This window comes from Macaca nemestrina, chromosome 4, assembly GCF_043159975.1.
Source record: "Macaca nemestrina isolate mMacNem1 chromosome 4, mMacNem.hap1, whole genome shotgun sequence".
Taxonomy (NCBI): Eukaryota; Metazoa; Chordata; class Mammalia; order Primates; family Cercopithecidae; genus Macaca; species Macaca nemestrina.
In genome coordinates, this window is record NC_092128.1 from 120,456,237 (window position 1) to 120,474,890 (window position 18,654).

The following is an 18,654-nucleotide window of genomic DNA, read 5'->3' on the forward strand; positions in this document are numbered from 1 at the left end:
GAGAAAAAGATAAGGGTAGGAAGTTTATTCAAAAGGATAATAACAGAGAATTTTCCAAATCTAGACAAAGTCATAATATCCAAGTACAAGACGGTTATGGAACACCAAGCAGATTTAACCTAATGTAGACTACCTCAAGGCATTTAATAATCAAACTCCCTAAGGTAAAGGTTAATGAATGGATCCAAAAAGAAGAAAGACAAAACAAATAACATACAATGGAGTTCCAACACATCTGGCAGCAGACTTTTCAGTGGAAACCTTACAGGCCAGGAGAGAGTGGCATGACATATTTAAAGTGCTGAAGGAAAAATAAAATTTATCGTGGAATAGTATATCTGGCAAAAATATCCTTCAAACATGAAGGAGAAATAAAGACTTTCCCAGACACACAAAAACTGAGGGATTTCACCAATACCTGAACTTTCATACAAAATACGCTAAAGAGAGTACTTCAGTTAGAAAGAAAAGAACATTAATGAGTAATAAATAATCACCAGAAGGTACAAAATACATAATTATTACGGTAATAATACATAGAAAAACACAGAATATTGTAACACTGTAACTGTGATGTGTAAACTAGTCTTTGATGAACCAATCAAAAACAATAACTACAGCAATGTTTCAAGACACAGTCAATACAATAAGATATAAATAGAAAAAACAAAAGTTAAAAAGCAGGGAGATTAAGGCATAGAGTTTTTATTAGTTTGCTTTTTGTTTATGCAAACAATGTTAAGTTTTTATCATGTAAAAATATTGGATTACAAGATAGCAATTGCAAGCCTCATGGTAACCTAAAACCAAAAAGCATACAATGGATACACAAAAAATAAAAAGCAAGAAACTAAATCATATCCCCAGAGAAAATCACCTTCACTACAGGAAGACAGAAAGGAGAGAAAGAAGGAAGAGGAAATCAGAAAATAAATAACAAAATGGCAGGAGTAAGTCCTTACTTATAAATAATAACATTACGTGTAAATTGACTAAATTCTCTAATTAAAAAAAATAGACTGAGTAGATGAAAAAACAAGACCCTCTGATCTACTGCCTAAAAGAAACACACTTCACCTATAAAGACGCACATAGGCTGAAAATAAAGGGGTATAAAAAGATACTTCATGCCAATGGAGAACAAAGAAGAGTGGCAATCGCTACACTTATATCAGACAAAATAGGTTTCAAGACAAAAACTATCAGAGAAAAAAATGGTCACTATATAATAATAAAGGGGTCAATTCAGAAAGAGAATATGACAATTGTAAATATGTATATACCCAACATGGGAGCACTCAGATATATAAAGAAAATATTATTAGAGCTAAAGAGAGAGAGAGCCTCAATACAATAACAGCGGGAGACTTCAATACCCCACTTTCAGCATTAGACAGAGCTTCCAGACAGCAAGATCAACAAGGAAACATCAGACTTAATCTGTACTATAGAACAAATGCATCCAGTAGACATTTATAGATCATTTCATCCAAGAGCTGCAGAATACACATTCTTTTCCTCAGTATAGAGATTCATTCTCAAGGATAGATCATATGTTAGGTAACAAAACAAGTCTTAAAACATTTTTTAAAAACTGAAATAATATTAAGCATCTTCTCTGACCACAATGGAATAAAACTAGAAATAAATAATAAGAGGAATTTTAGAAACTATACAAATACATAGAAATTAAACAATATGCTCCTGAACGATCAGTGGATCATTAAAGAAATTAAGAATGAAATTGAAAATTTTCATGAAATAAATGTTAATGGAAACACAACACACCAAAACCTATGGGATACAGCAAAAGCAGTACTAAGATAGAAATTTATAGCTATAAGTGCCTACATTGAACAAAGGGGAAAAACTTCAAAGAATCTAACATTGCATCTTGCAGAACTAGAAAAGCAAGAGCAAACCAAACCCAAAATTAGTAGAAGAAATAATAAAGATCAGAGGAGAAATGAATGAATTTTAAATGATAAAAAATACAAAAGATAAATAAAACAAAAAGTTGGTATTTTGAAGAGTTAAACAAAATTGAAAAACCTTTAGCCAGACTAAGAAAGAGAGAAGATCCAAATAAAGTCAGAAATGAAAAAGGAGACATTATGACTGATACTGCAGAAATTCAAAGGATCGCTAGTGTTTACTATGAGCAACTGTATGCCAATAAATTGGAAAATCTAGAAGAAATGGACAAATTCCTAGATACATACAACCTACCAAGATTGAATCAGGAAGAAATCCAAAAGCTGAACAGACCAATAACAAGTCACAAGATTGAAGCCTTAAAACTCTCCCAGTAAAGAAAAGCCCAGGACTCAATGGCTTCACTGCTGAATTATACCAAACAACATTTGAAGAAGAAATAATACCAATCCTACTACCAACAATTCTGAGAAATAGAAGAAGAGGGAATATTTCCAAACTCATAAGGCCAGTATTACCCTTATACCAAAACCAGACAGAAACACATCATAAAAAGAAAATTACAAGTCAATATCTCTGAGGAATGTTGATGCAAAAATCCTCAACAAAACACTAGCAAACTGAATTCAACAAAAGGTTAGAAAGATCATTTATCATTACCAAGTAGGACTTATTCCTGGGATGCAAGGATGGTTCCAATATACCAAATCAATCAGCGTGATATATCAACAGCATGAAGAATAAAAACATGAATGATCATGTTTTGATTAAACTTCAAAACTGATGCTGAAAAAGCATTTGATAAAATTCAACATCCCTTAATGATAAGAACCCCAAAAAAACTGAGTATAGAAGGAACATACCTCAAAATAATAAAAGCCTTATACAACAGATCACAGCCACTATCATACTGAATGGAGAAAAACTGAAAGCCTTTCCTCTAAGATCTGGAACACAAGGATGCCCACTCACCACCATTACTCAACATAGTGCTGGAAGTCCTGGCTACAGCAATCAGACAAGATAGATACAAAGACATCCAAATTGGAAAGAAAGAAGTCAAGTTATCCTTGTTTGCTGATGATGTGATCTTACATTTGGAAAAACCTAAAGACTTCATGAAAAAACTATAACCAATAAACAAGTAAAATTTCAGGATCAGCATACAAAAATCAGTAGCATTTCTATATACCAACAGTGAACGATGTGAAAAAGAAATAAAAAAGTAATCCCATTTACAACAGTCACACATAAAATTAAACATCTAGGAACTAACTTAACCAAAAAAGTGAAAGATATCTATAATGACAACTATAAAACACCTGATGAAGGAAACTGAAGAGGACACCAAAAAATGAAAAAAAAAAAATCTGTGTTATGAATTGAAAGAATCAATATTTTTATAATGTCCAAACTATCCAAAGCAATCTGGAGATTCAACGCAATCCCTATCAAAATACCAATGACATTCTTCACAGAAATAGAAAAAAACAACCGTAAAAATTATATGGAACCATAAAAGACCCAGGAATAACCAAAGCTATCCTGAGCAAAAAGAACAAAGGTGGAGGAATCACATTATCTGACTTCAAATTATACTACAGAGCTATACTAACCAAAACAACATGGTACTGGCATAAAAACAGACACATAGACCAATGAAATAAAATGGAGAACCCAAAAACAAATCCACACACCTACAGTGAATTCATTTTTGACAAAGGTGCCAAGAACATACACTGGAGAAAAGACAGTCTCTTCAGTAAGTGGTTCTGGGAAAACTGGATATCCATATGCAGAAGAATGAAACCAGATCCCTATCTCTTGCCATATACAAAGATCAAATCAAAATAGATTAAAGAGTTAAATCTAATACCTCAAACTCTGAAACTATTATAAACATTGGGGAAAATCTCCAGGACACTGGTCTGGGAAAAGACTTCTTGAGCAATACCCCACAAGCACAGGCAACCAAAGAAAATATAGACAAATGGGATTGCATCAAGTTAACAAGGTTTTGCATAGCAAAGGATACAATCAATGAAATGAAGAGACAATCCACAAAATGGGAGAAAATATATGCAAACTACCCCCTTTGACAAGGGATTAATAACCAGATTATACAAGCAGTTCAAACAACTATAGGTAAAAGATGTTAATAGACATTTCTCAAAAGAAGACATTCAAATGGAAACAGGCCTATGAAATGGTGCTCAACATCAGAGAAATGCAAATCAAAACTACAACAGGTATCATCTCACCACTTAAAATGGTTTATATCCACAACACAGGCAATAACAAATGCTGGTGAAGATGTGGACAAAGGGGAACCCTTGTACACTGTTGGTGGAAAGGTAAATTAGTACAACCATTATGGTGAACAGTTTGGAGGTTTCTCAAAAAACTAAAAACAGAGCTAACATATGATCCAGCAATCCTACTTCTTGGTATATACCCACAAGAAAGGCAATTAGTATATTGAAGAGATATCTGCATTCCTGTTTGTTGCAGCACTGCCTACAATAGCTAAGATTTAGAAGCAAACTATGTGTCCATCAGCAGATGAATGGATAAAGAAAATGTGGTACATATACACAATGGAGTATTGTTCAGCCATAAAAAAGAATGAGATCCAGACATTTGCAGCAACATGGATGGAACTGGAGATCATTATGTTAAGTGAAATAAGCAGTCATAGGAAGATAAACATTGCATGTCCTCACTTGTCTGTAGGATCTAAAATTCAAATCAATTGAACTCATGGACATAGAAAGTCGAAGGATGGTCACCAGAGGCTGAGAAGTGTAGTGGGGAGTTTTGTGGGGAAGTGGGGATGATTAATCGGTACCAAAAAAAATAGAAAAAATGAATAAGACCTACTATTTGATAGTACAACAGGATGACTATAGTCAATAATAACTTAATTGTATATATTAAAATAAAGAATGTAATTGAAATATTCATAACCTAAGGAATAAGTGCTTTAGGGGATGGATACTCCATTCTCCATGATGTGCTTATTTCACACTGACTGCCTGTATCAAAACATCTTATCCACCCCATATATATATATACACCTACTAGGTATCCAAAAATTTTTTTTAAAAAAATTTTAAAATATTCTTAAGAAGAATTTTTTAAAGACTTAAGTATAAGACCTAAAACTATAAAAATACTAAAAGAAAATCTAGGAAACACCACTCTGAACACAGGCACTGGCAAAGATTTCATGAACAAGACTCCAAAAGCAATTGCAAGACAAACAAAAACAGACAAGTGGGACCTAATTAAACTACGGAGCTCTGCATATTAAAAGAAACTATCAACAAAGTAAACAGACAACCTACAGAATGGGAGAAACTGTTTGCAAACTATGCCTCCCATGAAGTCTAATAACCAGAATCCATAAGGAACTTAACAAAACAAACAAAAATCAAGCAACTCCACTAAAAAATGGGCAAAAGACATGAACAGACACTTCTCAAAAGAAGTCAAACATGTGGACAACAAGCATATGAAAATATGCTCAACATCACTAGTAAGAGAGAACAAAAAAGAGAGAGAGAGAGAGAGAGAGAGAGAGAAGACACAACCAACATCAGGAGTGAATGAGGACACATCACTATAGATTCTGAAAACCAGAAATCTGTTATCTATAAAGAGATAACACAATATACTACAAACTACTTTATGCATATAAATATAACACATTTAAAAATCCAATGTTGGACAAATTTCTTGAAAGATACAATCTACCAAAATTCATAAAATGGTGTGTTCCTATCTCACTGAGATTATATCTATGAACTCTGATAAAAGACTTCAGACATTTGACTTTAGGAAAGTACCTTATTCTCTTAATGTTTTTATTTTCCCATTTATAAAATGGAGAAAATGGCTGTAATTACTGCAAAAGGTCATTGTTAAAATTAATATGTGTAAATTGTTAGAATAATATCTGACACATGGTAATCTTACCTGTTTATTATTTTTATAAAATTCACTATACTAAGTAAAATAAGGCAGAAACTGAAAGACATATATACATGACCGCACTTATATGTGGAATCTAAAAAAGTCACACTAATACTCATATAAAAGTCAGACTCACACTCCACCCTACCACAAATATAGGGTAGAATGGTGGTTACCAGGGACTTGGGGGTTGGGGACATGTGGTTCTTGGTCCAAGGGTATAAAATTTGAGTTATAAGATGAATAAGTTCAGGAGACCTAATGTATAGAATGGCAAATACAGTTAACATTAATGTATTGTATACTTGAAATTTTGTAAGAGTAAATCTCAAATGTTCTCTCCACACACATACACAAAAATGGCAACTATGTAAGGTAACTGTTAATAGCTTGATGTAGGAAAGCTGAACACATGTGTGAGTACTTACAGATGTTTGTGTGAATATTTAGAAAAGTAGGAAAGTCCACACACCAAAAAGAGTTAATTCATCAGAATAGTATTAGGGTCAGAGTGGGAGGTACAGAACTTATTGCAATAAAGGCAATTCTTTGTAAATAAACAATACTGAACAGAAACAGAGAAAAAGAGAGACGTCAAATCTAAGATTTGCTCCCTATGTTTCATAACACATCCAAACAACTTGAGTATTTTCTCCAAAAGAATGTACAAGTAATCACATAATTACATGATTTATTTGGCTCAAATTAAGGGAAACTATCTTTGAGATATTCATAAAATGATAAGTACTGTGTAGTTTAAACTACAGTCCAAAAAGCTTCTCCGTTCTTCAAACTTTAAGAAATTAGACCTCTTCCAGTCCTTTCTGAAATAAAAAGTATAGTGTTCTTAATAAGCTTTACAACTGGTAGACAGTGACCTATGATAAAATACTGTATTGAAAACTATAATATAATCATAAAGTTAAAATACCAGAATTCCCTGAGAATAGTTTTTATAAAGGTAAAAACCAACGTAGTAACAGGATTGTATCTTTACCTGGAAATAACTACATTTATGAATACCTACTTTTCTATTATAAAAGTGAGTAAAATAAATATTGCTCCTACTTAAAGGATAAATTGAATTTCATACTATATTTGCAATATAAACTGCAAGACCTGGCATGGCACCTTGAAGAAAAAATTTCAAATTTCAATTTCCAAAGCAAAGGAGCAACAAATGACAATAGAAAAATTCAATGCTTAAATGTTTCTATTTTTCAACTTGCAGAGTTTCAATATACACGTTTCTATTACATTATGTGCTACTATTAGAGAGCAACAAAAATAAAATCTGATTGTATTTCCAGTATTGGGTGCTTTTACACCTGGACCACTTCTGTGACTTATATAAGCTGCAAAACCTATTAGAATTTCTGTTAATGAGTCCTGCTGATCTCATGAACAAACTGCACAATCATTCCTACTTTGCTAGTGTTGTGAGGCAGAGGTTATGTCTGATCTTTCTATCCCCCATAAAACCTAGCACAGCAGCTTCCATCAAGTAGTCACTCACTAAATGAATGATGAATAATTCGTCCTAAGAAAAACACAGACTGACCCAAAGAGGAGATTAACTCTTTAAAATTACCTATTTTAGAATCAACATAAATATCACAGAAACATACAGCTGAGATCTCTTAGCTACATAAATATGAATTAAAACATATTTAAAAATTACTATTTCCTACGCTTCTTTCGCAAGTCTTTGTATAAATATATTGCTCTCTTTCATCCAAGAAAATAAAGTAAGCCTGTAAGTTTTTATCCACAGACACGATCTCAAAATACCAATAAGATTTTTAAAAAGAAAGGAAAGAAAATATGGTATATAGAGCAATAAAGAAAAATTTTCTCTGAGGGTATACAAAAATGACTGAACAGATCTTCAGAATGAAAACTCATTAATCTATATTTTATGCAAGGCTAGAAACAAAGTCAGCTAAGTTAACTGTAGTTTTTTAAAACTACAGTGTTAAAAATCAGCTTTTATCCAATTAAAAAATTATAATAAAAGTAAAATCTGTATTTCAAGATTAAAAAACAAAAAGGTGACTAGAGGAAATATTGATCAAATCAGTCATACAAACAGTAATTTCTAAGTGAAAAAAGTACCTTTTGGGGATTACAGATGCTTTGAGAGCCCTCTAAACAGTTCATTCTTAGAGTATGTCTCTGTATCAAAATAAAATACGTAAAAATGGGAACACTATCTACATTGCTAGCTCTAACTCCAGAAGGAAATCGCAAAAAAAAGAATTGAGGAAATAACATAAATATGTATGAGATACAAACATTCTTTTTGTGTTGCACACAACTCAGATACATTTATTTAATTATAATAATTGAAAAAAAATCCTACCTGAAACAATTTTTCCTTTAGGCCCATGCCATTGGAATGATGGGTCTATCAGTTCAACATTTCGCAGTCGTTGCGTTACACATAACACATGTGGACTCTTTTGATGGAGCATGACATACACTTTCACTGAAAATACAATATTTAAAATGTTCCAATAGTATTTTACATTCTTTTCTTTCTCTATAATGTACATTATTGTAGTTTGGGTTACATGCAATAATAAGAGTACTTTGAATTATTGCTATTACCTGATAAAAACTAAATTTCATTGCATTCTATGTAATTAACATTAAAAATATATTATGTATTTGCATGTATATATGTGTATGCATGTATGTGCGTGTACATGTATCCCCAACCTGAGCATAATGTGTTAGTACTTTTCACTCAGAGCTCCTGTACACTAACCTGTTTTATTCTCAGAATATTATTTCAATAACAAAGTATTAATACTATATCTACACTTTATCTGCTTTGTAAAGACACCGAACATGATTAGAGCTTTAAAATTGTTTAGATTAGCAGAATAATGCATTATTCACAATGATGTAGCAAGATGTACTGAATAAAAATGATAAAGTGATTAAAAAGTCTGCAAATTTATGCTTGTATTGATTTTAAATATTAAAGCATTTTGTTTCATTTGCTTTGAAATTTAAATCCTGATAAGTAAGCAAAACTAGTATCCTTTAGAAAATACAAAAGGAACTCGGTAAAGATTCCATTGTTTTAAGTTTACTCATAAGCAAACTTTTAGGAAAGGTTCCAACAACCCTTTAGACACTGCGTGGCAACTCTTCACTGACACACTGTATACAAAGATTTTTGTGATCCAGTAAAATAAAGAGAATCAAAATTCTCTTTGACTTTTAAGAGACTTCCTCTAAAGTTTTACCATAAAGCATGATGTTTATTGAATGTACTTTTAGGTACATACCCTTCCACAGGTTAAGAAAGTTCCCCTCTGTTTTTGGTTATTTGTTTTTATCATAAACATAAATCAGCACTGAATTTTAAGAAATGTTTTTTCTACGTTGATTGAGGTGATTTTTTTCTTTTTGAATACTTTAATGAAATGCTTGCATTAATAGATTGCCTAACTTCTTTAATAACTTCTTTAATAAATGCTTGCCCCATAAATTTTCACTCCTCGGCATGATTTACTGGCACCACTCTCCATGATCTGTCTTTTGCATATATCTCAGTATACCTCTTTTCACACCCTCTGCCCTAACCATGCCATAGCAGCACACAGCATCATTCTTTTGTAATTTTATTGGTGTAAGTTCCTCCTCATCTTTGGAAACTCAGCATAAGTATATCCTTTGTGCTTTGGCTTGACAGTACCTCATACCATGACTGTGCCCTTCCTCTCGCCCCCACTAATCCCTGTACCTATTTCACAGCAAATATACATGAATCCAGAAGAGTTTCCCAATGCAAGATCAACACACAAAAACAAATAATATTCCTCTACATCAACAATAATGCATTAAACCATTTTGCAGGAAAGAAGATAATATTTAGAGTACAATAAACAAAAGTCCCTCTATAATCAGACCTATATGGGGAACATCTTTAGACTCTAGCAAAAGACATAAAATTAGACCACAATGCCATAATCATCATTGTATACACGTAACTTTAAAGATGTCAATTTATTCCCAAATGTATTTATCAACACATAAGCAAAATCCCAGAAGAAATTATTTAAGAAGCTCTTCAATACTGATTCTAAAATCCATTAGGAAGATTAAAGCTTCATAAATATCTGAAACAATTCTATAACAGAAAAGCAAAGAGGAGGGACTAGCAATAAGAGTTATTGAGATATATTAATATTTACACTAAATTAAAAAAGAGAGGCCTGGTGTAGGAACAAATAATGGGTCTAGGGAAAAAAATCAAATTGGTATAAATAACTGATATATATGTGGTAGACGTGGTACCTAAAATCACTGGAGAAAATACAGATTATCAATAAATTATAGTTAAAAGTTATCTCAAAATATATGCAAAAGTAAACTTAGATTTATACCTCTTACTGTATATAAAAATAAATTCCAGGTACACTGAATTCCTGAAGGCAAGTCATTATTTAAAGAAAATAATACCTTTTTGTCTGAACCAGTTATAGAAAATTATTTTGGCAAAAAGCACAAATATAAAACTACTGAACTCAACTTCTTAATGGTAACAATTTCTGTTTGATCCTGTATAACACAGGCAAAGTTAACAAATTTGACAGTAGGAAGAGGATATTTGCCACAAAGTTAATAACATATTTATAACTGGAATATAAACAATATGAAAAAGAACTCCTTTGAAAACAACAAAGAAAAGAATGGGCAGAGGCAACATAATCTTCAGCTTAGCAAATATGGAAAAAGTTGGGTAAAATTTTGTGCTGATAAGGATGTGGGAAAATGGGACCCCCTCAAGTTCCACTGAAGGAAGTGTGAACTGGTGCAGCCTTTTTGAAGAGCAACGTCAGTGAGATTGAGAATGCTCAGGTCCTATGATGCTAAAACCTCTTCTCCTGGATAATATACAGTCCCAGAAAACTTCTGAACAGGTACCAAAAAAAAATACAAAATGGCGTTTATTATATACACTAAAAAAAAAATAGAATAAACTAAAAGTGCAACAAAATATAAATAAAGGCTCAGTGAATTAATACACGAGTTAATGAAAATGGAAAACTAACTGACCTGAAAAGAATATGCAAAAGGTGAACGAGTTAAAAAGAGGGTCACAAATCTGAAAAGTGGCCAACACAGACAGATGCCAAGACCTTACATGACAGAAGAAACGGAAGGCACAAAAAATCATGCAGTCAGTATATTATGGGCCAAAACCAATGAAATATCATATAATAATCTACTCAAGAGATATAAGAACTACCTAGTGAATTGGAATGGTAATCTATTTTAAGAATAAATTTCATATTATACAATAAAAGAAAATAAAAGGGAAATTAGTTACCCAGATAACATTTTATAATTCAGCTTTAAAAGTTGTCACTGGGGAGATCAATAAAAATGGCAGAATAAGGAACTCCAAAAATTATCTCCTTCATAAAAGTAAGGAGGAAAAATGTAGAAATTATCACAATAAACATTTCCAGAACTCAAACTCAAAATTAATCAAATATAGCAATCCAGAAAACATTTATTCAAGAAAAACAACTGGATCTGATTTATGGGTTGATTGTGTCCTCCCTCTCTTATTAATATGTTGAAGTCCTAATCTCCAGTACTTCAGGATATAAACTTATTTAGAAATAGTCTTTACTGAGGAAGTCAGGTTAAAATGAAGTCATCAGGCTGGGTCCAAATCCAGTATGACTGATCCCCTTATTAAAAGGGGAAATTTGGAAACAGAAAATACAGAGGGAAGAGGATACAGAGTGATAGGGAAAAGATGGCAATCTAAAAGCCAAAGACAAATATCTGGAACAGATTCTTTCTTCAAAGTCTCCAGAAGAAACCAACTCTGTCAACACTTTGATTTTTGATTTCTAGCCACTACAACTGTAAGACAATAATTTCTGTTGTTTAAGCCACCCTGTCTATGGTTCTTTTGTTCCAGCATCCCTAAGGAACTAATTACAATTGGTAGAAATAGTGAGCTTGTAGCATTTTAACGTGCCTGATTTCCATGCCTCCTTTCCCAGCTCTGCAATAAGGAGCCATGACAACCAACAGTTTACAATCCCAGTGAGAACCAGCGGCCTGGCAGCCAATGGAAGGGGCAGGCATGGTTAGAATGCCTTCAAAGCCTCCTTCCCAGAGTACTATCAGTATGCGACCTGTGAGTCAACATCCTGGAAGATCTCACATTAAAGGCTGTCCATACTTGACCTGACTTGGACTTCGCCTACTGCAAAAAGCCTTTTCCCCAAAATAATTCATTAAAAACAATTAGAGGCCCTCATTTAACTTTGTGAACTGCCTGATATAGTGAACAACAATTGGGGAAAACAATAGGCTAACCAAAACCCTTAAGAGGAAAAGCTGGGGAATGTCATGTCCACAGGAACTTTGAATTGTTCTGAATATTCCTGAAAAAATAGCAGGACATATTCATGCAAAGGACTGTGTACATGCCTAGGACAATCTGTATACTCAGTAAAGATGAAGAGGCCTTAAGTTCTCTCCTTTGGCTGAAATTGAGGTTCTGCACAGCGTAAAGTGAATGATAAGGTAGAGTTGCCAACTATCTGAAAAGTATGTCACAACATGCACAAAGACACCCTCAGCAAAGACTAGGAGACTAACTGGTTCAAGATGTTTAATAAAAACTCTGTCCAATCATTAGCTTAACTAAGTTAATTAAGCAGAGATTTCAGCGGCTATGTGATAAAGAATACAAAACTTACACAATTAGTTCAGAAACTCACTGAACAAATACATGATATCAGCAAACAGCAGCAACATCACACTCTGGGAAGTAGAAAGAATCTTATTTCCAGTATTGCTATATTATTGTAAATGTCAAGTTTTCAACTAAAAATACGAGACATGCAGAAAACCAAGAAAATATGGCCATATGCATAGAAAAAGTAACCCACTGAAACAGACTCCAAGGAAGGTCAATTATTGGAGAAAGACCAAATGTTGGACTTACTGGATAAAGATTTTAAGTTAGATATTTCACATATAATCAAAGAAAAACAATAAAAAAAGAAAGTATCAAAGAAAGTAATAAAGAATGTATGATATTCCAAATAGAAAATAATCAATAAAGATACAAAAATTATTTTTAATAAACTGCAGATTAAAAAGTACAATAACTGAAATGATAAATTAACTAGAAGGAATCAATAGCAAATTGAGAAGGCAGAAGAATTAGCAAACTTGAAGATAGGTCAACATGTGATTATCCAGTCTGAGAAAAAGAAGAAAAAAAGAATAAACATCAGTAACTCAAGAGACCTTTGAAAAAGCATTAAGCATATCAATGTATGCATAATCAGAGTCCCGAAAGAGGGGAGAGAGAGAAAAAGAAATTTTTAAATATGACAAAACATCCCAAATGTGATTGAAAACATGAATCCACATATCCAAGAATTCGATTAACTCCAATTATGATAAACTTAAAGGAAATGCATAGCCAGATACATCATAATCAAACTGTCAAAATCCATAAACAAGGAGATAATCTTGAAAGTAGCAAGAGAGAAGCAACTCATCCCACACAAGTAACCTTTGATTAATAGTTTCCCATAAAAAAGTCATAATGAAATAGAAAGTCTGAATAGGCCTAAAATAAGTGATTAAACCGGTAATCAAAAAACCTCCCACAAAGAAAAATTCAGCACCAAATGAATTCACTGGTGAATTTTACCAAACAATTAACAGAATTAACAACAATCCTGGCCGAGCGCGGTGGCTCAAGCCTGTAATCCCAGCACTTTGGGAGGCCGAGACGGGCGGATCACGAGGTCAGGAGATCGAGACCATCCTGGCTAACACGGTGAAACCCCATCTCTACTAAAAAATACAAAAAACTAGCCGGGCCGAGGTGGCAGGCGCCTGTAGTCCCAGCTACTCGGGAGGCTGAGGCAGGAGAATGGCGTAAACCCGGGAGGCGGAGCTTGCAGTGAGCTGAGATCTGGCCACTGCACCCCAGCCTGGGCGACAGAGCAAGATTCCGTCTGAAAACAAAACAAAACAAAACAAAACAATCCTTCACAAACTCTTCCAAAAGACAGAAGAGGAGGTAATTACATACCAACTTGTTCTATGAAGCCAGTATTATCTTAACACCAAAATCAAAGGCATCACAAGAAATTTACAGACCAATTTTCCTTATGAACATAGCCATAAAAATCCTGAAAACACTAGCAACCAAATCCAGCAACATAAGAAAGGATTATACATCATAATCAACTAGAATTTATCCCAGGAATGCAAAGCAAGTTCAAACTACGAAAATCAATGTGATGCATCATATTAACAGGATAAAGAATAAAAAACACATTATCGTTGCTATACATGGAGAAAAAGCATTTAGCAAAATTCAACCCCTATCACAATAAAAGAACTCAACAAACTAAGAATTGAAGGGAACTCCGTAACCCTGATAAAGGGCCTCTACAAAAAACTCACAGCTAACATCATACTTAATGGTGAAAACTGATACCAGTTTTACATAACATCAGTATGAAAATATCAATTGTGTTTCTACATGCTAGCAATGACCAATCCAAAAACTAACTGAATAAAACCATTCATTTACAATATCATTGAAAATAATAAAATATTTAGGGGTAAATTTAACAGAAGAAATGTAACACTTGTACACTGAAAACTACAAAATATAATTCAGGGAAACTAAAGATCTAAATAAACTGAAATAATGGAAAGACACCCCAATTTCACAGATAAGAAGACTTAATATTGTTAAGGTGACAATACTCCTAAAATTGATCTACAGATTCAATGAAATACCTGTTAAAATCTCAATAGACCTTTTTGCAGAAATTGACAAGCTGATTCTAGAATACGGAATTGTAAGGGACCCAGGGAAGACAAAGCAATCTTAAAAAGAACAAATTTGAAGGACTCACACTTAATGATTTCAAAACTTATAAGCAACAATAATCAAGATAGCAAAGTATCAGCATAAGAATAGATATATAAATCAATTGTATAGAACTTAAAGTCCAAAAATAAACCCATACATCTGGGGCCAATTGCTTTTCAATACAAGTGCCAAGCCAATTCAAAAGAAAAAGAATAATCTCTTCAACAAATGGTGATAAAACAACTGGATAGCCATGTGCTAAAAAATGAGTATGACTTCTACCTTGCACCATACACAAAAATTGACTCAAAATAGATCAGAGGCCTAAATGTCAGAGTTAAAACTACAACATTCTTATAAAGAAATATAGGAATAACACTTTGTAACCACTGATTAAGCAATAATTTCTTAGATATGATACCTGAAGCACCAGCACCATATAAAAAATAGAAATTAGACTTCTTTATCAAAGTTTAAAACATATGCTTCAAAGAAAACATTAAGAAAGTGAAAACACAATCCACCAACTGGGAAAAAAATTTGCAAATCATATATCCAATATATAGAATATATAAAGAACTCTACAATTCAACAACAAAAAGAAAACCACCCAATTTAAAAATGGGCAAAGGACTTGAATAGGTATTCTGCAAATGACGTATCCATATAGCCACAAAACACATGAAGAGTTACAACATCATTAGTCATTAGGGAAATGCAAATCAAAACCACAATGATACCAGTTTACACATACTACGATAGCTATAAAAAAAGAAGATGGACAATAACAATGTTTAGGATATTGGAAAATTTGAACCCTCATACATTGCTGGTGTGAAAGTAAAATAGCTTAGGCTCTTTAAAAAATAGTTTGGCAGCTCCTCAAAATATTAAACATAGAGTTACCATATGTCCCATATGTACTGCTAGGTAGAGAAGTGAGTATTATTTCACCCTAAAAAGGAATGAAGTATTTATGCACTCTATAACATGGCTGAACCTCAAAAACATTACACTAAGTGAAAGACAGACACAAAAGGGCACACAGTGTATGACTCCATTTATATGAAATTTTCAGAACAGGCAAAACTATAGAGACAGAAAGTAGATAAGTAGTTTCCAGGGCTGAAGAATGATTGCATAATGGATTAGGTCTTTCTTTTTGGGGTGATGAAAATGTTGTAAAATTAGATAGGGGTAACAGTTGTCAATATATGTCCAATCTTGTCAATATACTAAAAACAACTGAACTGTGCACTTTAAAGGAAGAATTTTATGGCATGTGAATTTGCTACAACTTAAAAAACACCAAAACAAGCTGTAGTTGCTACACTTCATGTGACTATTGCAAATCTTTGAATCCAAAATATGTATGATTTGTATTACCATATTTGCACTACATACACTTAGTATTATAGCTAATTATTATATAATAAAAATCCACTACAGGCAACTTTAGATAACTTTTAGAAATAATTATTCTTTGTACACTTATGCAGTTATAGCTTACAGTATTAGAACTGGATGAGTCTAACCATATGCAAACAACTTTAATCCACTTCTCTAGAAAGAAAAGGGCCTTAGGAGACTAGGATAACTGAAGAACATTAGCCTTTTGGACAAGACTGATAAAATTTAAACAAATGCTAATAATTTATTTAAAAATTAGTGAAAATATATTCATGAATACCTGGAAAATGTGTCGATCCCACTATTTTCACTGAATCTTTGGTCAAGCGAAAACCTCTTGGTAATCGAACCAAGTGTCCAACTATCAAAAAAAAAATGATCAACAATTTGTCTCATTAGATATTCTAAAATATTCAAGTATAGTATTACAGTATCTTTGGTATTGGTTGAGGGGAAGAGCCATAAGTCAATCTCCTCTGACAGTTGATATCACTGTTCCAACTCTATTCCCCCTCAAACGATCTGATAAATTTAATCTACCTACTGCTTCTCCATTTTATATCTCACCTCTGATTTTTTCTAAATCCATTTAGAATACTCTCTTCATTATTAGAAGTTCACATCTCCCACAATTCAAGACGCAAATCACAAGTCCCTTCTCCTTCAAACCTCGTTTGTCCTTAGCACTTCTTACCTGCCACAGTACATCACCAGCACCTTTTTAATAACACTCATTCTACACTGTACTATAGTTCTTTGTTTTTAATTTCCATAAGTTTTGGAGGAACAGGTGGTATTTGGTTCCATAAATTCTTTAGTAAGGATTTTCAGATTTTGGTGCACCCATCACATAACACTAAACCCAATTTGTAGCCTTTTATCCCTCACCCCCTTCCCACCGTTTCTCCCACCCCTGAGTCGCCAAAGACCATTGTATCATTCTTATGCCTTTGCATCCTCATAGCTTAACTCCCACTGATAAATGAGAACATATAATGTTTTGTTTTTCCATTCCTGAGTTACTTCACTTATAATAATAGCCTCCAACCCCATCCAGGTTGCTGCAAGTGCCATTAATTCATTCCTTTTTTATAGTTGAGTAGTATTCCATATACGTATATATACACATATTTATATACACACACGTATATTTGTGTGTGTGTGTATATATATACCCCCACACACACACACAATTTTTTTTTTTCTTTTTTTTTTTTGAGACGGAGTCTCGCTCTGTCGCCCGGGCTGGAGTGCAGTGGCCGGATCTCAGCTCACTGCAAGCTCCGCCTCCCGGGTTTACGCCATTCTCCTGCCTCAGCCTCCCGAATAGCTGGGACTACAGGCGCCCGCCACCTCGCCCGGCTAGTTTTTTGTATTTTTTTTTAGTAGAGATGGGGTTTCACCGTGTTAGCCAGGATGGTCTCGATCTCCTGACCTCGTGATCCGCCCGCCTCAGCCTCCCAGAGTGCTGGGATTACAGGCTTGAGCCACCGCGCCCGGCCACACACAATTTATATATATACCATATACCAGTTTCTTTATCCACTCGTTAACTGATGGGCATTTGGGCTGGTTCCATGATTCTGCAATTGTGAATTGTGCTGCTATAAAAATGTGTGTGCAAGTATCTTTTTCATATAATGACTTCTTTTCCTCCAAGTAGACACCCAGTAGTTGGACTGCTGGATCCAATGGTAGTTCTACATTCGGCAGTTCCAATGTGGAGTTCTTTAGGGAATTTCCACAATTTTCCACAATGGTTGTACTAGTTTACATTCCCACCAGCAGTGCAGAAGTGTTCCCTTTTCACCACATCCACACCAACATCTATTAATTTTTATTTTTTGTTTATGGCCATTCTTGCGAGAGTAAGGTGGTATCACACTGTGGTTTTGATTTGCATTTCTCTGATAACTAGTGATGTTGAGCATTTTTTCATATGTTTTTTGGCCATTTGTATAACTTCTTTTGAGAATTGCCTACTCACGTCTTAGGCCACTTTTTGATGGGGTTGTTGGGAGTTTTTTCTTGCTAATTTGTTTGAGTTCCTTGTAGATTCTAGATATAGATTCTAGATATTAGTCCTTTGTCAGATGTATAGATTGTAAAGGTTTTCTCCCATTCTGTGGGTTATCTATTTACTCTGCTGACTGTTCCTTTTGCTGTGCAAAAGCTCTTTAGTTTACTTAAGTCTGGCATTTTTGTCATTGTTTTTGTTGCATTTGCTTTTGGGTTCCTGGTCACGAAATCTTTGCCTAAATGGTGCTGGGATAATTGGAAAGTCACATGCAGAAGAATGATACTGGATCCTCATCTCTCACCTTATATAAAAATCAACTCAAGATGAATTAAGGACTTAAATCTACGACCTGAAACTATAAAAATTCTATAAGAGAACATCAGAAAAACCCTTGTAGACACTGGCTTACATTGTACTATAG

At 33.6% G+C, this 18,654-nt stretch overlaps 1 protein-coding gene across 8 annotated transcripts in view; it reads right to left on the reverse strand.

Moving 5' to 3' along the window:
- Positions 1-18,654, reverse strand: part of ZPB (zona pellucida binding protein) — a 149,222-nt gene that overhangs the window by 128,571 nt on the left and 1,997 nt on the right. For 7 of the 8 annotated variants that reach the window (XM_011759390.2, XM_011759389.2, XM_011759392.3 and 4 more), the window contains exons 2-3: positions 16,494-16,574; positions 8,273-8,398 (exon numbers count right to left, since the gene is read on the reverse strand). In XM_011759390.2, coding sequence (XP_011757692.2) covers positions 8,273-8,398; positions 16,494-16,574 — 207 coding nt within the window. The remainder of the gene's footprint in view (positions 1-8,272; positions 8,399-16,493; positions 16,575-18,654) is intronic. The other variant, XM_011759391.3, reaches the window with a different exon arrangement.